The sequence below is a fragment of the Eumetopias jubatus genome, unplaced genomic scaffold (genome assembly GCF_037043125.1).
Source record: "Eumetopias jubatus isolate StellerSeaLion01/CBP00866 unplaced genomic scaffold, mEumJub1_p1.0 scaffold_14, whole genome shotgun sequence".
In the NCBI taxonomy this organism is placed as follows: domain Eukaryota; kingdom Metazoa; phylum Chordata; class Mammalia; order Carnivora; family Otariidae; genus Eumetopias; species Eumetopias jubatus.
The window spans coordinates 107,486,266-107,505,481 of NW_028274820.1; the positions used below are offsets into that span (position 1 = coordinate 107,486,266).

The 19,216-nt window shown below is 48.7% G+C and overlaps 1 protein-coding gene across 3 annotated transcripts in view; it reads left to right on the plus strand.

Moving 5' to 3' along the window:
• The window catches only part of DNAJB6 (DnaJ heat shock protein family (Hsp40) member B6), a 69,840-nt gene that overhangs the window by 16,824 nt on the left and 33,800 nt on the right, over positions 1–19,216 (plus strand). For 2 of the 3 annotated variants that reach the window (XM_028092382.2, XM_088018651.1), the window contains exons 2-5: positions 7,809–7,899; positions 10,111–10,220; positions 13,036–13,089; positions 13,857–13,967. In XM_028092382.2, the coding sequence (XP_027948183.1) occupies positions 7,835–7,899; positions 10,111–10,220; positions 13,036–13,089; positions 13,857–13,967 (340 nt within the window). In that variant the 5' untranslated portion in view covers positions 7,809–7,834. Of the gene's footprint in view, positions 1–7,808; positions 7,900–10,110; positions 10,221–13,035; positions 13,090–13,856; positions 13,968–15,951; positions 16,057–17,088; positions 17,576–17,858; positions 18,030–19,216 lie in introns of all 3 variants that reach the window. The other variant, XR_015766805.1, reaches the window with a different exon arrangement.

The following is a 19,216-nucleotide window of genomic DNA, read 5'->3' on the forward strand; positions in this document are numbered from 1 at the left end:
GCCATCTGTGCTGGATTCTGGGTACTAAGGAATTGCAGCCTTGGAGCTTGCTCAAAGCAGGGATCCAGGGCAGTGTTCTTAGGAAGAACTGCCATGAAATGTAAGGCCTTGTTAGTCGAGAGAGTGAAAAATTCATGAAAATAAAGCCCCTGAATGTTTGAAGCCTGAATTATTACTAAACTGAATGTGACGTCACTAGTACAGACACGTTACGTGGATTAAAAAAATTTTTTTTTAAAGATTTTATTTATTTATTTGACAGAGGGAGACAGCTAGAGAGGGAACACAAGCAGGGGGAGTGGGAGAGGGAGAAGCAGGCTCCCGGCTGAGCAGGGAGCCCTGTGCGGGGCTGTGGAAGAGAAATTCAGCCTGTGTTGTGTAACCTGAACCAGGGACCAAAGTGTGACAACTCCCTGGAGGCCCCGCTCTTCAGCGGAAAGAATCCAAGAACTGTCCACTGTTGATGGCTGCTCCCTGGAGTTGGTTCAGGCAGAGAAAGTTGGGCTAATGAGTAGTTATTGTAGTGGGGATGCTTTATGAGGCAAAGTTGAAACTTGGTTACTTTAAAGGTCCTTTTATTTAACAAGGACATGCTGGTGTTGCTGGTTCAGGTCTGTGCTTTAAGAAGCACTAGGTTATTTTCGCGATGATAATTTTCTCATTCTAGCATTTTTCCTGCATTTGTTTGCTGGAATAATTTAAAAAGAATGTTGGCTCGGCAATTACTTGGTTGCGAATGTAGTTTGTACAGCACAGGGAGCGTAGTAAATTTTTGACTCTTGTGCTGGTGTGTGTGTTTTAAGTGCATGGCGGTCATTTTGATGGTCTGATTCCCTTCTAGTCGCCCGTGCTCCATCAGTTTTGTTCTGATGTTCTCTGGACCTGGCTGTACTTGTTCTTTTTGACTTTTTGCCTCCCCCCTGCCCCTTTGGCATGATTTCAGATTTATAGTAGAGTCATCAAGACACTAGGACAGTTTCCTGTCTACCTTTGATCGGATTTTCCTTAATACTCTGTGTAACCACAGTCCGTTTATTGAAGCTGAGAGGTCAGCGTTGCTGCAGTTGTGTTAACTGTGAACTTGATTCGCATCCTGCCAGCATTCCACTGTCGGCCTTCTGCTCCACATGCCTGGAGCCCAGGTGGCATTTAGTTGCTGTTGATTCTTAGTCACCTCCAAGATGTTAGAGTTCTAGTCTTGGGGTGTTTGTTTTTTTCTTTTTTTTGGACCAGGCCTATACTTTTTGCTAGCATCTTTACTTACTTGCTCAGTAGCATGTCCTAGGCTCATCCTGTACTTTCCCTGCCCCAGAGCCAGCATTACCAGTGACGTCAGGTCTCACTCCATGTAATCCTCAGCCGAGCTGACTGTGTCCTTCATAGCCGGTTCTGTCCAGTGCGGACACCATATAGTATCTGCTGTGATAGCCCCAGCGTATTTATAGCTTGCCTTGGCTGTAAGAGAAGAGGGTATGATTAAGAGGCTCCAGCAGTAGGAGGGGCTGGTGCCATTAAAGATAGAGAAGAGTGGAAGGGGTTTGGGATAGTTGGCAGACATATCAGACAGAACTGTGGATTACTTTGTGTGTGTGTATGTCGGGTGGGAGGGTGGGTAGCAGTGTTGGGGAAGGCAACAGTTTCCAGTCAGAAGCCTGGAAGCGGAAGGCAGAATTTACTAGAGAAAGACAAGGAGTGGGGTAGGGAGCATCCAGTGAAGTTTGGTCTTGGTCTATTTGGGAGGTCTGTCACACTGCCAAGTAGCTATGTCAGGTAGTCATCTGTCTATTCATGTCTGAAGTGCCAAAGAGAGACCTAGGATGGGAGCTTAAATTTGGGAATCATTGCGAAATAGTTGGCATTTGCATAATGGGAGTGTTTGAAAACACATGAGTGTAGCATGAGAGGAGGGATCTGAACCCTAGCTTCCCTACTCTGTGTTCACAGGGCTGTCTGGGAGAACAGGGGATGGGACTGGAAAGCCCCCGTGTGCTGAGGGCTTTGGGGAGTCAAACTGCGCAAGATTTTCCTCTTGACCTTAGTAAGAGTAAGCTTCAAGTGGTGGTACTGGTGTTGGGGGTTAGACAGGACTGGGTGCAGGAGCAGAGAAAGGTGGAGGTACTAATAGCTTGTGCTGGAGAGAGGTGGTCGGAGGGTGAGGTTTTGGACTCTCCAGATGATTGGTCTCATTCAGTTCATTTGCATTTTCTTCTAGGCACGGCCTTTTAGAAAGAAACACGAATAGTCATCATTCAAGTGTTGCTTGTTTCCCAGGTTATGTTAAATTGATGGTGCTTGTGCACCCCCCCCAAGGGGGGGGCCTGTCCTGGGGAATATTTTAGGTAGTTAAGTAACCAGGGCATTTACCACCTGGCATGTTGAAGCCACATTTACATCCACTTCTGCACTGACTGCCTTGAGGATCTTGCTGCCACACTACCATCCTCATTTGCACAAAGACAGGCACGTCCTTGCAGATAAAGAGAAACCATTTGGACTTGAATCCAGCTTTGAAGTGGTACCAGGGACACCCTAGCAGTGGCATCTGACACACCACGTGACCTCTGACCACGTGTGGCTCTGGTGATGGTTCGGCTGTTAGAAAGTGAGAGCCTGGTCCTGAGATTTCTCCCTTTGTTGCGTGTTGGTAACAGTGGGTTGACCTGCCCTTGCACTGCTGGGCACTCCAAGATGCCCGCAGATGCATGCAGCAACAGCTGGGGCCCACAGGAGACTGTAATCTGGTATAGTTAATTATTAGCTCTTTCAAGTGGAGATGCTAGGATGCTGATTTTTCTGCTGTTTCTGGCTGCCCTTGCCTTGTGGGTAGTGGTCAGGTTTTTACTTCCTGAAGATAAAGCTTGCTGTGCTTCTAGGTCATGAGAATTGGGGACCTCTTCTGTGGCTAGTAATTTTGAGACTGAACTTGGCCACTGTCACTGGCCGGCCAGTTTGTTTTGAGTGTTCTAACTACCAGCGAGGAAACCTTTTTAAAATTGGGTGCTCAGGGGCGCCTGGGTGGCTCAGTCGTTCAGCGTCTGCCTTCGGCTCAGGTCATGATCCTGGGGTCCTGGGATCGAGCCCCGCATCGGGCTCCCTGCTCCGCGGGAAGCTTGCTTCTCCCTCTCCCACTCCCCCTGCTTGTGTTCCCTCTCTCGCTGTGTCTCTCTGTCAAATAAAATCTTAAAAAAAAAATAAAATTGCGTGCTCACTTCCATGTTGTGTAACTGATTGCATTTCAAACAAATACTTTAATAGTTTACGTTGAACATATTCAAACAGAATTGCAAAACCTATATTGTGCACAATCATGTTCTCATGAGTACGTTGTCCTGTTACTGTAGAGGCTCATGGCAGGCTGCCCCAGGACGGGCCACTTTTGCCTAGAGATTATGTCGGAGTTAAAAGTAATCAAAACCCAGCAGATGCGGGAAAAGGCCCTCTGCCTCCCCCTCAACTGCTTTAATTTACATTGGAAAGGAGAGCCAGCCTGTGCCAGGAAGAGCTCTATTGACAGAGACTCCCCTTTACCTAAGGAAACGCAGAGCAACCTTGTGTTTCCAAACCTCTCCTCTCTCCTTCTTGCTAATGGTCTTCCTCCCCTTCCTGTCCTCAGACCCCCCCCCCCCCCGCAGCTCCTAGAAGCTTCCTGTTGCCCGCCTGCCTGTGAATTTCCTGTCCATGCCTGTTACATTCAGTTTTCTCCTGTCGATGTGGCTGTGGCTGAGTCCCCTTGGAAGGGTCACAGGACAGAGGAGGAGGTCTTCCTCCCAAGTAACATTCTCTTTCTTCTGTGTCTGTCACAGCTAATTACCAGAAAATAGTCACCAAATAGTTTTCTCTCCTTAATTTGTAATTTAAAAAAATCCTGGGAATCTATTTGAGAAAAGTACATATTTTGATGTTCTTAAATGGTAAGTTTTGTTCAAATCCGTTCTGAGTTCTTAACCTTCCAACCTCTAGAACTGTTATTGCTGTATTTGAGGTTCTACATCCTTTTCTAAATTTCTCCCTTCACCAGGTGATCAGATTGATACATGATATTTCAACTAAATATATCCTGCATGAGACCTTTGACCCAAGGGCTTTCTGAAAATGAGTTTTGTTTCCAGTCGTTCGTTTGTGGTTTTGTGATACTGTTTTCCTCTTTTTTTTTTTTTTTTTTTTAAGATTTTATTTATTCTTTGACAGCGATAGAGGGAACACAAGCAGGGGGAGTGGGAGAGGGAGAAGCAGGCTTCTCGCAGAGTAGAGAGTCCGATGTGGGGCTTGATCCCAGGACCCCAGGATCATGACTTAGCCGAAGGCAGACCCTTAAGGACTGAGCCACTCAGGCACCCGTTTTCCTTTTTTATTCCATTGTTTTTGTAAGCATTACAAAGCTTAGCTGTTTTAAGTTTTGCTTGGCCAAATGGGCACGTGTTTGATAAGAACATGGATTTTCCCTTCCTTTCCCTTCCCTTCCCCCTTCCCTCCCTCCCTCCCTCCCTCCCTCCCTCTCTCCCTCCTTCCTTAAGGATTTTATTTATTTTTTAATTTTTTTTATTTGACAGACACAGCTAGAGAGGGAACACAAGCAGGGGGAGTGGGAGAGGGAGAAGCAGGCTTCCTGCCGATCAGGGAGCCCGATGCGGGGCTCGATCCCAGGACCCTGGGATCATGACCTGAGCCGAAGGCAGACGCTTAACTGAGCCAGCGAGGTGCCCCAGAACATGGATTTTCCAATTGTGCGCTGCAGGGCCCTATTTTATGTCAGCTACCAGAGGTCTGTTAAATGACATGACTGGATGTCTTTTTTTTTTTTTTTTAAGATTTTATTTATTTATTTTGACAGAGACAGCAAGAGAGGGAGGAGGCAACACAAGCAGAGAGAGTGGGAGAGGGAGAAGCAGGCTTCCCACTGATCAGGGAGCCCCAGGGAACCCAAATCTAGGTTTGATGTCAGGACTCCTGGATCATGACCTCAGCCGAAGGCAGACACTTCACCAGCTGAGCCACCAAGGCTCAGTCCCAAATGCTTTTTTATTTTTTTTATTTTTTAAAGATTTTATTTATTTGACAGAAACAGCGAGAGCAGGAACACAAGCAGGGGGAGTGGGAGAGGGAGAAGCAGGCTTCCCGTTGAGCAGGGAGCCCGATGCGGGGCTCGGTCCCAGGACCCTGGGATCATGACCTGAGCCAAAGGCAGACGCTTAACGACTGAGCCACCCAGGCGCCCCCAAATGCTTTTTTAATATGTTCCCTTTCAAGTTCTTTGTTTCAGATTCTTGGAGGTGTTCTCACTCCTCCTGATGCTTTCCTCATATCTAGAGTTTGTCAGCTCCTGTTGAGCAGGGGTTGTGTTTTCTGCTGGAATCTATGTGACTTAGCTTGTAGAGATACTTAGTGCTCAGGTGTACCTGTATTTGCCTCACCATCCCGGGGTTGTATTTGGTAGTTCTGCAGAGCGTGGAGCATCGCAGGAAAATGGAGGTAATAAGATTTCCTTCTGTACCTCTGACCCAGCCCTCAGGCTTCAAGTGCTCAGGGGGCCTCTTTCTCTGCAGCGGGTTGGAGAGAAACCTCTCTCCTCCCCCTTTCTTGTAATTACAGCCCTTTGGGAGCCACAGTACCAGGGTGGGTGGGTGGGTGTGTGTGTGTGTCTCTGTCTGTCTGTCTGTCTGTCTCTCTCTCTCTCTCTCTCTCCCTCTCCATTGCAGCTACTCTTTCCTGTGCTTCAAAAGCAAGTCCTGTCCTGAGAACACAGCCCCCCCCCCCCCGAAATCTCAGGATTACCACTTCTGGTGTAAACTCCTGGTTGTGTCTGGCACTTGAGCCTCTTTCTGGCAGCTCAGCTTCTTCAGATGTATTTGTTGGACTTTAACATCTCTAGGTATTTCAAGGTGGTGGTGGGGGAATCTATTTTTAGATCATCTGTAGTATTTTTTTTTTTTTAAGGATTTTACTTATTTGACAGAGAGCAAGAGCAGGAACACAAGCAGTGGGAGTGGGAGAGGGAGAAGCAGGCTCCTGCTGAGCAGGGAGCCCGATGCGGGGCTCGATCCCAGGACCCTGAGATCATGACCTGAGCCAAAGGCAGACGCCTAACAACTGAGCCACCCAGGCGCCCCCAATCCTGTGATTTTTTTTTTTTTTTTTTAAAGATTCTGTTCATTTTACAGGGAGAGACACAGCGAGAGAGGGAACACAAGCAGGGGGAGTGGGAGAGGGAGAAGCAGGCTCCCCACTGAGCAGGGAGCCCGATGTGGGGCTCGATCCCAGGACCCCGGGACCATGACCCGAGCCGAAGGCAGACACCCAACGACTGAGCCACCCAGGCGCCCCAATCCTGTGATATTTTTGAATTATTCCTTGTGTCGAGCTCCTGGACTAGTAACGAGTAGATTTCATCTGCTTCCTCTGACCCTTTATTAATTACTTGTTAGATTATTTGAGAGAGCGAGCATGAGCAGGAAGTAGATGCAGGACTCAGTCCTGTGACCCTGAAATCATGACCTGAGCCCCCTGAGATGGTGACCTGAGCTGAAACCGAAAGTTCGCTGCCCAACTGACTGAGTCACCCAGGCACCCCCTTTTGACCCTTTTAAATACAGAGTTTCTTTCTAAATGCTTGGCTGGTATATGTCAGTTTTGAGTCATGATGTAATGCTAGATTTTCTTTTTTAAACTGTGGGTTGGTCCCCCAACGTTGGCAACAACTGTGTATGCATCTTGTTTTGAGCAGTGGAAAAATTGCTAGTTGTGGCATTATTTAACCTAGACATCGTTTAGCCTCGGCACGGTGGCCTTAGGAAGACTATGATTGCACGTACTCAGAGTCAGAGTGTCTCTGAGGTTTGATAGTTGAGTTTCTGGGGCCGCCATGGAAAGCCCAGCTTCAGCTGTGGGCAGAGCAGTCTGACCGAAGGCCCTGTTCTCCTGGTGAAGTTCATGTGTGCTCTCAGAGGATAGGCATGTTCTTCATAAGCTTTGGTCACTCGTTGAATGAAGTGTTTTACCCAAAGTTAAAGAAGTTAATTCATTAGATTTCACTTAAAGGGGCAGCATACATGTACCTGGTTTGTGGGACCCAAGGCCCTTCCTGTTAGGGGTGGCAGAAGCAGAACGGATTCTCATTGACCTGCCCCGTGCAGTGACATGGGTAAGTGTGAGGCAAATCTTGCTGCTAGTTTTCCATTGAAGGCGTGATGTGTAGGGACATTCTTTCATTAATATTGACAGCAGGGCATAATGTGTTTGTTTGTGGATGGATGGGGGTGTGAAGCCAGAGGGTAAAGGTAGTCTGATAGCTGTGTTGTCAAAGACATTTCCTTTTTCTTTCCCAGGGACTTTGGGGAAAGGGGGGGGCGCATCAGCTCGTCCCCAGTCTTTGTGTGGTTCCCATGTTACAGGGACAGTGTGTTCATCCTGGTGGCTGTGCGGTCTTGCCCAATGCCTGGCACAGGAATGCACTGAATGAAGGAGGTAACCAAAGCTCCCTGAGCACGGCCCGTGTCAGGAAAACAAGATACTCAAAAAAGGGCCCGTCAGCTGGTGGTCAAGTGGGCCCTGAGTGTCTGCCTCAGAGTCACCTGTTAGTTTTATTTAGTTAAGGCAGCTATTATTAGGCTATTTCAGAGCTTTTTATTCTATATCGAGAAGGGTCTTAGGGCATAAGTCTTGGAATCTGTTCGACAAGGGTCCAGCCTGACAGGCCAGTGGTTGGTGCTCAGGTGAGGTGACGTACCCCTCCCTCTCCTGCTGTGTTCTTTCCCCCATGATGAACCTAACCTTGGCAGTCCTGTCATTGACCATGGGTTTTCTAATTGCAGGACTCACTCCGACAGCCTGTTAAAACATGGTGGATTACTATGAAGTTCTAGGCGTGCAGAGACATGCCTCAGCCGAGGATATTAAAAAGGCGTAAGTAGTTGTGTTTATGAAATAATAAATCTGTGCTGTCATGCACTGGTCCTTGGGTATTGTCACTTTTTATCTATTGAAATGGGCCATGTAATATAACACTCTTTGAATACTGCTATTTAATTTTACCTTCAGACAGAGTAGTTAACAAATTAACTCTTGCCTTCTCAGACCTAGGCCCAGCCTGTCACTTGTCACTGAGGAATAAGAAGGTCACTTGGTTTCCTCTGTTACTTTGCCTTGGGACAGTGGATTCTGCTGGCTGCTTAAAGTAGATCAAACACTGAGGATGTGAAATAATCGCAGAGAACTGACATTGGAATTTGGAATGGAATTGACTTGGCACTCAGCACTCTTAGAGTGTGGTGCTATAACCTCCTTGGTGTTAGTTGCTTTAAAAAATCCTTGTCATGTGACCCCAGCCTGTACTGCTAGAACCCATCTGGTCCCTGGTTCAGTTTGTTGGTCTTACCCATGCCTTTGTGACCAGGCCTGGCCTCTGTGCGGGGCAAAGCTGAGGGCACAGGTGGCACTCAAGGTGAACTGGATCTGTCTGGTTCATTTGGCCTTAATGTGTCAAGCAGACTGTGCTGAGTGCAGAGCCGGGCATAGGGCTTGATCTCTGAGCCACAGTCAAGAGTGGTCAGTGTCTGCAGGGTGGCTTTGAAGTATGAACTTAGAAAATGCTGTTACCTGTAAATGGAATACGAATTTCTCATTAAGTGTGCAGTCAAATTCTGTTTTAGGCTGGATTTAGCCTTATTTTTGTTTATTTTATTTAAAAGATTTTACTTATTTGTAAGAGAGAGCACAAGCAGGGGGGGGCGGCAGGCAGAGGGAGAAGCAGCCTCCCTCCTGAGCTGAACCCCGATGCAGGACTCGATCCCAGGACCTTGAGATCATGACATGAGACGAGGGCAGATGCTTAACAGATTGAACCACCCAGGTGCCCTAGCCTTTTTTTTTTAATGAGCAAAACTGCACCCATGGGTGGTGTGTGTTCTTAGTCCATTTTGTGGACTCTAGACTTCATGCGCCATGATCAGAAAAATCCTTCGTTGGAGGAGTAAATTTGTGTGGCTGCCCTCCCTTCCCGTTTCTCTTGAGAAACCTAGAGTTGTACCTTTGTTTAAATTTCGTGCTGTGTGCTTTCCCTCTCTCAAATGATACAGCCTGCCTGCCTCAGTGCTCAAGTACTGGTGTGAAGTCAGGCTTCAGTCTCAAGGCCGACAGTGAAAGACATGCCTTACACTTGACGTATTAAGCCTTGAGTTAAAAAAAAAAAAAATCGAGTCTTTTACAAAACCTATACAAATAAAACGTACCTAGATTCTCCTACGTTACTTTGTTTTCACACCAGCACGCTAGTGCAAATGGACCGTTCTTTGTCCTTGGTCTTTTCCATGGTCTTTCAGTTTTCACCACGAGGATTTTGTAGCCCTTGAGGGTTTTTGGTCTGCTTATTGCTTGTTTAGGTCCACAGTGATAGAAAAATATTTTTAGTGTTGTAGAGTCCAGTGTTAATCAGACTTTAAGAAGTTCAAGGTTTTTTGATGAAAATGCTACCATTTAATTGAACCACAGCAGCCTTACGTCAACAACTTGTCAAGGGTTAGGAGCACCGCCTGGTTCGTCTAATCTTGATTTGAGGGGCTTGCCCCTTCCCTGTTAGTCCTGTCCCCACCCCATAGGCGGTGCTTATGTTAGCTAAGTAGAAGGGAGGATTTTGTGTGTGTGTGTGTGTGTGTGTGTGTGTGTGTGTGTTTAAAAAGCATGTGGAAAAAAATATAAGACCTCTAATTGTTACTGTTAACGGGAGTCTTCAGTGAGCCTTCACTGCAGAACGGGGCGCTCTGAACGGTGCTGGCGGGCTGGGGAGCAGCTTGGTGGGGCCGGATCCCCTTGCCCTTTTACCAGGGCTGCCTTCTGCCTCTGTGTGCTGTGTTCTTGCAGCCGCTGACCAGTTTGGCGAGCACGTGTTGGTCCCCACACATTTTCACATTCCTGTATCTCTAGAGGTTGGTTTGTATTACGCTGGGTGGATTTGAGAACTTGTTTCTTTCGTGGTGGGGGAGAGGGAGCTTTTACTGTTGAAATTGATGTTCGTGTCACGAGCTTATAGCTCCGCATCCATCTCGCAGCTTTATGATGTCCCACAGCCAGTGGAGTTCTGCATGTGGACATGACCTCTGCTATTTGACTCTCTTCAAGGTACCGGAAACTGGCACTCAAGTGGCATCCTGATAAGAACCCCGAGAATAAAGAAGAAGCAGAGAGAAAATTCAAACAAGTAGCTGAGGCCTATGAGGTGTTATCAGATGGTGAGTTGACCTGCCCAGAGCTCGGGCTCTCTCCGGGGCCAGTGGAGCATGGGTGTAGCCAGCTGAGGTTTTGGGCACCGAGAAGAGAAGTTTCTTATTTTTTCTTGTGAAGCTTTGAGTCCTATTCCTGGCACATACTTGAGAGTTAACTTGTGCTGTGGAGCACGCTGGCTTCTAGCAGTTCTTTCAGGATGGCTGTTTTATTTTATTTATTTTTAAAGATTTTATTTATTTGACAGAGACACAGCGAGAGAGGGAACACAAGCAGGGGGAGTGGGAGAGGGAGAGGCAGGCTTCCCGCGGAGCAGGGAGCCCGATGCAGGACTGGATCCCAGGACCTCGGGATCATGACCTGAGCTGAAGGCAGACGCTTAACGACTGAGCCACCCAGGCGCCCCGGGAGGAGAGAATCTTAAGCAGACTCTCATGACCTGAGCTGAAATCAAAAGTTGGACGCTTAACGACTGAGCCACCCAGGCGCCCCGGGAGGAGAGAATCTTAAGCAGACTCTCATGACCTGAGCTGAAATCAAAAGTTGGACGCTTAACGACTGAGCCACCCAGGCGCCCCTGGGACGGCTATTTTAAATAGGGCTGACAGCCTGGGCTGAGGCCTGACAGGACAGCTGAGGGCGTGGGAACCCATCTGGGTCATTGTATGGTGGCAGTGGCCACAATCTGTTGGTGGTGCAGTGATGTCTCACCCCCATTCTGCTTGAGCACACTTGGCTGGCGTACTGATGTTTCACCGCGTGGAAGGACTTCCTTAGTTTCTGGGACTGTCCAACAGAGCTTTAGACTTCCAAACTTTGAGGTGTGCGTTCCCCGCCCCAGTTCTGGAGCCATAGGTGTTGGAAAGTATGGGCTTTTTGAAAGTCTCACCCATTAGCCTGGTTTCATGAATCAAGCAGAGAGTGAGCTGTTAGCCAGATTCAGTCAGCAGGTTCTTGGTGAAGAAGAGTGTGGTGTGGGTCCTGGGCTTGGGAGAGCAGTGTGGAGCTTTGTTAGAAGACTGGAAATCTGCTGACACCGCCTCGCCAGGAAGCAGCATCGAATGACCTGCCGTGAGTCAAGGCAGAGGTACCCAGGATAGAGTAGGACTCACTGGCTGCAGGGCATGCATGCTTCAAGTGTGTCCACGTGCGGTCAGGGTCACTAGTGAAAGGCTTTTCTTTCTTTTTTTTTTTAAGAGAGACGTAGTGACAGAGATAGGGAGAATTCAGGCGGGGAGCAGAGGGAGAAGCAGGCTCCCACTGATAAGGGAGCCGGATGTGGGGCTCCATCCCAGGACCCTGGGGTGACTGAGCCGAAGGCGGATGCTTAACCGACTGAGCCACCCAGGTGCCCCGTGAAAGGCATTTTTGATTTTAGAGAGAACTCCATGTAACCATCACTCCCCTTCCACTGCTAACAATACGTTGAGCATTCTTGTTTTATCTGTTAATGTATCTCTTTTACTTTAAAGGAAATCCCAGATGTTTTATTTCACTAGTAACTTGTTACTAGAAAACACATAAACACTGATAATTGCAGTCTTTTTCAAATGTGGCATTTAAGGTCTTAACCTGATAGCGGGTTCTTTTTTTTTTTTTTTTTTTTTTTTTTAAGATTTTAGTCATCTGAGAGAGCCCGAGAGCAGGGGTGGGGGGGGAGAGGGAGAAGCAGTCTCCCCGCTGAACAGGGAGCGGGACTCCATCCCTGGACCCCGAGACTACAACCTGAGCTGAAGGCAGACGCTTCACCAACTGAGCCACCTAGGCGCCCCTGATAGCGGTTTTCTGAACTGGACCGACAGCACCGTGGGACCTCAGGGTCATTATCTTGTTTGGTCCTTGTTTGTGCTGATCCAGCACTTCCGGATTTGTGGATTCACAGACCAGGAACATTAGAAAAATTGAGGACTAAACCCAAACTGGTTTTTCTTATTTTAGTCAAGTGATTTAAAAAAAAAAAAAAATTTCAGCTCAAAGTTGATTTTTGTCAGGAAGAGAACCTTTAAATCCTCGTAGAGACGCTGTTGTTTCTCATCTCTTCCCCTTTTCTGAGGGAGAGTGTTTTTCATGTTCTCTTACGCGGTCTCCAGCCCGGAAGTTACCTTTGCAGGTGTCGTTACCATTGTTCCCAGAGCTCTGGTAGTAGAAATGGACTGGCTCTCAGTGGTTTGCTTGTGCACATTTCCCTATAACCTGTTATTGTACCTCACAGTTGGGTAAGAGCTGATACTTTGGGGAAAAACATGTGGTGTCAAAAGAAGGTGCCTGTCCACCCAGGGCTGTGGGGTAGTTGTTTGCTCTAGAAGGGTAAGTAGAGGGAGGACAGAGCATAGCAGAGCATTGTCGGGCTCGGTTGGGCTGGTGCTCTTCCAAGGGGTTAAGCCTGTGGGGTCAGAGCTGGCTCCTCATCTGGCTTCAGTACGTTGATTTCCCGCCCCACCGGGTCCCCGTCCTCCTCGCTCTGTGCCTCGGATCCGCCCCCGTCGTTGGGCCTGGGGGTAAGAAGGTGCACATCGGGAATTGGAGTAGCTGTAGAACTGATTTTATGTTTGCGTGAGCCACATGCTCTGTGTGCAGTAGGCTGAAAGAAGTACTTGAGTATTTAAACTGCCTACTACTTAAAAATTTTTCCGAGTTTTTATGGAGATGTACTTGGATTTTCCCTCTTCCCCGTTTTTATTTAAGGGAGGCCATACCCTTTTAAAAGTAACTGAAACCTTGAAAACTGCATTGGTTCCTTGGTTTACAATTTGGAAATACTTAGGTGAATTTTGAGGGGGAAAAGAACTTGTTCTTTACTGACTCTCCTTTTTAAATTTATAGCCAAAAAACGGGACATGTATGACAGATACGGCAAAGAAGGGTTAAATGGCGGAGGTACGTAAATGTGGGCTTTCTCTTGGCAGTGAGCAAGGGGGCCCGTTGGGCCGCGGGAGGTCTCGACAGGGGCTGCACTTGTCATTTTTCTTGGACCGGGGCGTGTCTCAGAAACAGGTGCAGCCTGGAAAGGGGCTGGATTGGGAGGGGAAGGTGAGGTGGCCCACCTTGAGTGCCCCACGTTAGACGACGACGGTGTGCGTGGGTGCACTGTCGGTAGATGCGGAGCCCACTACGCCCCTGCTCTGACACGCCGGGAGCTCGTGCTCCCAGAGCAGCACCTCAGCCTGGCTCAGAGTATCCACAGGGCTCAGAGAACAGACAGTGCCCACACACCTGAGTGGCCCCACATGGGTACGTGAGCTTGACGAGAAGGCCCCATGACGGCCCGCCGCCTGCCCAGCCCCTTGGCGGGCGCTGGGATATCACTGCTGCAGCCTGGGCACAGACCCGACCCGGTGACCAGCGCCAGCGAATGTTTCCTCGCTTGGTGTACACGATCCTTCACGACAGAAAATGGTTTCCTGTGTGTGGATGGTGGTTGTAGCGATGGCGAGCGAGTGCTGGTGACCACGCCGCTGGGACCCTCAGGAGTGCGAAGCCCGCGCTGGAGTCGCCCCACCAGCCACGGGCTGCGAAACAGAGCCATGGCTGTATGAGCCGTTTTCTTTTTTATTTAGGTCCTGATATATAGGATGTTCTGTAGATAAGTCATTGCCTCCTAAACGCAAGAATTCAAAAACTAAAAGCTCTCTTGTATTACATAGGTGGAATTCATTTTGACCCTCGGTATGAGTTTGGCTTCACATTCCGTAACCCAGATGAAGTCTTCAGGGAATTTTTTGGTGGAAGGGACCCGTTTTCATTCGACTTCTTCGGTAAGTTCATTGTTCTGTTGGCATGACCGTGACTCTGCTGAGATGGGCATTCTTTTCTGTTCCATCACCATGGCACCCTGTTGTTTGGCTTTGTTTAAGCAGCGTAGGGGTTCTAAAGTCAGTTTTCTTCCTCTCTGGCAGAGGTTTCTGAGTGGACGCTGTGCACATGAAAATAATAAAGGTTTGAACGTATTCGTTGTCTTTATTACGTATGGCCCTAATTAATATCGTTTCTTCTCAGTGGTAAGGATGCAGGTGCTGGGGGCTTGCGGGTGCTGCTGACTTTTGAGCATGGAGTTCTATGTGAATTTTCCCCGAATTGTTCTGGGTACACACTGGGCATTGTAGCAGATCTTGTTCAGAGGACATTGGCTCTATAAACCTGTGCCTGTTTCTCTAACTGGGGGCATTGTGACTGTTGAGTTCACAGTGGGTGAAAAGAAAGGACATCTCTAGAGCAAGGCAGTGCGGATACTCATGGCTGAGAGTAGTTTTTACTAAAGGAGACCGTTCCAGCTGCTGTGTCCCGCAGAATGGATTTTCCCATCAGCTGCACCTTAGCCCTGACGCCTGGGGCCAGGTGTTCCTGTGTGTCTCCGACACAGGTGGGGTGGGGAGCGGGTGTGTGCCGCCTGCTGAGAGGCTCTTTCGCTGCGGCTGCAGAGCTGCCCCGGGTGCTGGGAAACTCGGGGGCCGCAGCCATTTCTGTGTTGGCTCACTGTGGGGTCCCCAGCCTTTGCTTCCATCCTTTGTGGCCTGGAGCCTCGTGGGAGAGCCCGACCACCACCTGCTCCCCTCCATGGGGGGACCAGAAGAGATAATTCTGTCTACACATAACGGAGGAGAAACCAGTGGACCCTTGCCCATCCTAGGCATGAAGAAAAGTAACTCGCTGCCATGTCTGGTAGGTATTGGGGCCTTTTAAATGGTGTGGCCCCTGAGTTTATTTCAGATGGAGATTCAGAGAGATTTTCCTCATTTTTTTACTATGGTATGGCTTGACTTGAAGAGAGTAGCTGATGGAGGGCGGTGGGTAGTAGTGCAGTATATATCAGCATAGGTTAGCTTTTTCATCCCCAGCTGTTACAGTGAGACTAAGTTAGGGGTGAAGAGGAGATTGGTCTTTCAAAGACTTTAGCTTTAGTAATGCTGTCATAGGCAGAGTATGGATCAGGAAGGCTTCCCGGTAATATGTAAGATACGTATATTCGTTCTTTATTAATTGGCTTTCGTGTATGTAACAGATCTCACCATAAGAAAATACAAAGAATTTCATGGTCTTCCCTGTGTTAAAATTTACTTTTGTGTCTCATTACAACCTTTAGCGAACTGCACATGGGTTGTTCTGGGGGAGCAGGGCAGTGTTGGGTGAATCATCCTGGTGGCCAAGTGAGGATCTTCTGCCACCGAGGGTTTTGGTTCTGGCGCACATCACGGGGTGCGGGGGGTTGGTGGTGGTAAAGCAGGCTGACCTCTAAGCCTGAGGCCCAGCATGCTTTATATCTTCATGATTTGTCTTGGGGAAGAGTCCGTTAGTGATTGAATTGTAGCCAGATTTTGTTTTCCCTGGGAAAATAGTTGGACAGGCCAAGCTTCCCCAATAGGAATGATTTTCACTGAGCAGTTCTTTCTAGAGTGAGGAAGGTGTAGAGATTATAATGGGGTGTAAATGAGAAAGTGATTACAGTTTTTTACCCACTATAAGCTATTTAAACCTCTTGACTTTCATATCGTAAATTGTGAGGTATGTGTATATACAGAAGTCTTTATGTACACGTGTAGTTCACTGACATTGTGGACATGAGGCACATTTTGGTGGCAATTTCTTCTTTCGGACTGTTTAAGAGATAACTAGTCTACAGTAATTCTAGACTCCGGGCCCTCGGTTTTAGATGCTGAGATGCTCAGGTTTTAAGAATAGGCATTTCCTTTATGTTTCCCATGATTGGTGGGGCAGTGATATTTATTCAATCCATTCTTGTAGGTGTTCTAGGTGACTTCCATTTTCAGGCTCTAAGGATTTACACACAGGAAAAGAAGCTTCTCTGCGGCTACTACATGTATGAAGTAATGGTACAGCCTGCTGGGGGTACGTGTAGTCTGGATCTTCATGCAGGGCTGGGGCTTTCTAATCTGGCAGTCGTTTCGTTGATGGTAGTAACCAGCATCTGCATCCTTCTTACTCAGCCCTGTTGTGATGTCCATTTGTAGTAGCACATAATTTTTAGTCTAAATTTTTCACACTTTTTTTTGCCTCCTCTCCTGTTACGCCTTCTAAGAAAAGTAGGTCAGAAATCTAAGACATTCTGAACTGCACTTTGCGAGTATCAGAATATAAAATTCCATGTCTGACTCCCAAAACGAAAGGGGACAAAACTTGAAAGAGCTAGTGAGCGAGCCAGTGGGAAGGATTGAGCTGTGAAGGGTGTTGGACTGTGTGCAGATCTGTGCCCCAGGACCCATCAGTGAGGGTTATCAGGTGGTGGTAGAGCGCTTGGGCCTGGGGCCTTGCTGATGCTGAAGCCCTGTGACCACAAACCTCCCCCCCCGCCCCCAGCAGTCACATGGATTCCAGAACCTGCTCAGAACCCTGGCCCTGAAGTCAAGGGTGCAAGTCATACTTTTGCAGGCACCTGATTTTGTTTAAATCCTTTCCCAAATACTGAGCATGCCAAAATGACAGACGTGAATTGGAAGGGATTGCACTAATTTGAGTTAGGGTGATCTGTTCATCGTTGACTTTTACGGGACACCATTACTCAGCATTCTAAGATGGACAAGTAATACTATAGTATCTTGTAGTCGCTAGAGGCCCAGCAGGGATAGCGTTTGGAAGAATTGTCTGGGTATAACTTAACATTTTTATTTACTTACCATGTTAGAAAGTAAGAGCCAAATTTGAAAACCTACTCAGTTCAGCCCGTTTTCCCTTCAGGATGGCATCAGTCCTGTAAGGCTTGTCTATGAAAGACCTGCCGTGGTGGTGGACAACAGATTCGGCCTGTCCGCTCAGGGAAAGCGGGCTTTTGGAGGGAAGTGGAGTGTTGTTGAGGAGGGTAATAGCTAACTGTTGAACCAGATCTAAGTTTAACGTAGTGAGCCCATCATTTTGCTCTCCCAGGGTTCGAGGAGGTGGCGAGTGAGGAGTTGGAGCCCGGGTTTGAGGACTCGGCAGAAGACGGCCAGAGTGAAGAGAACAGCGAGGTTTTGGATGTGATATCTAGCGAGGAGCTTGATGTCTATAGTGAAGATGAGCCGAGTGAAGGCTGTAGCCGGGGCCAGGGCGAGGTTCTGAGTGAGGAGCTGGAGTTTGTGTCCAGTGAGGATGAGACGAGCCCGGGGGAGGTGGAGGAGCTCAGCGAGGAGTGCGAGGAGCTGCTGAGTGAGGACAGCGGCCCTGAGCTGGAGGGGCTGCCCGTGAGGCAGTGAGCCGGGGCTAGCCGACGGGAAGCGCGTCCAGAATAAAATGTTTGTGCCTTACTGACAAAGTGCCTGAGACAGTCCTTGCTCAGACAGCGCAGCCGACCTGGCGGGAGCGGAGGAGACCAGGGGTTGGAACCCCAGGAGGAGAGGCGGGGTAGCTCCTGCAGGCTGGCCGGCACGCAGAGGTAGAAACCGCCGCTTTCAGGCCCACTGGGTGTCCTGGGGGGGGGGGGGGGCAACGGCTCCACAGGCCTGGGGGCTGATGGCAGGAACTGATGCCTCTCGGTCCGGTTCTGGGAGGGAACAGCTCTTCCAGGCCTCTGCTGGGCTGGCGGTCTCAGGTGGTCCTTGTGTGTCTGCATGTCGTGCTGCCTCTGCTCGTCCCTTGTCCAGATTTTCCCTCATAGAGACACTACTGCTTCTGGATTCAGACCCACCTTACCGAGCTCCTCTTAACTCCGTCCTCAGCAAAGAGTCTGTTTCCTTCCGAATGAGGTCACACTCGGGCCTGGGGCTTCAGGATTCCACATCATTTCGGAGGGCCACAGTCCATCCTGTAAAGTCGTTTTCCCTAAAGAGTTGTCTGCATACTTGAGAAGCAGCCCGTTTTGGACGGAGAAAGAAGGGGAAGCCTTGAAGGTGAGGTGTGCCAAAAGAAACCCGAAGTCGGAGTTCGGAGGCACGGGTGCCCTCCCGAATTCCTTAGGGCATCCCTGTACACGCATAAGTTGAAAGAAGGCAGGGAATAAGACTTAAAAATCCACATAGATACGGAGCGTGTTAGACTGGTTTCCAGGCGTAGTAGCTAAAGATGGTCTTCATGCAACTTGTACAGCGACCACAGAGCCCGTGGTCCTGAATGAGTTGGGGGGGGGCAGTATTGCTGCCCCTCTGGCTTCTCCACTTGTTCATCTTGGAGGAGGCCTAGTGCCCTGGTAAGATTTTCTTGGAGAACATAACAAAATGTATCGTTCTGTGCTCGTTTGAGAACTCTTGCTCTTGGAGGGTGGAAATAGTCCCATTTTCATTTGAAGGTAGGCTGGCGAGTGGGTAGCTGCCATGCTGGTGATGCCAGCTTTTCGGTTCTTGAGTTTGTGTCTGCGAGTGATTCAGACTGGTTCCTGTCAGTCCGGTCCCTCAGCTGCACCCCCAGCAGGGAGAGGAAATGGCTGGTTCCTGGAGAAGGTGGTTCTGAGAACTGTTTCTGGGCCAGGAGAACAGCAGTGCTGGCCAGCCCACCGCAGATGGGGCACCCCGTAGTGAGGGTCTGCGTGCCGGGTCTGAATCACCCAGACAGCCAGGGCCCTCTGTGTGCAGTTTCAGTTTTCCAGGTGAAGCCAGTGCCTTGACTTCTGTTGGTTCTGTTGGTTCTTAAACTTCTAGTGTAGTTGTGGGCCTCGCTTGGGTCAGTTTCCAGAGTCTCTTGTAGTTTTGGCTCCTCATGTCTTCCATGTGGAATTTTGGACTCTGTAGTGTAGTTGAGGGGAACACTTCCTTCCTGGGAATCTGGGGAAGATGTTCTGTGGCCGCAGCTGTGGGAGAGTGTAGGGAAGTTGAACAGGCAACACTCTTTATTTGAAATGCCCGTGGTGCGTTCAGATTTTGTTTTGTTCTGTTCCCCGCAATTTTTCTCTGTGGCTGGGGAGTTCATAGTGTGAGGCCCTGGGGAAAAGAGTAGCTGGTGCCTCCTGCCATTAAAGCCTCTTCTTCCTTGGTTGGGATTTGTTCTTCCTGAAGTGTGTACTTCAGGATGGTGGGGTAGGAGCAGTACTAATCATGGTGGATTTAGTTTTGTTCCTGTGCTTGCGTTTGGTGTGGAGTTAGAG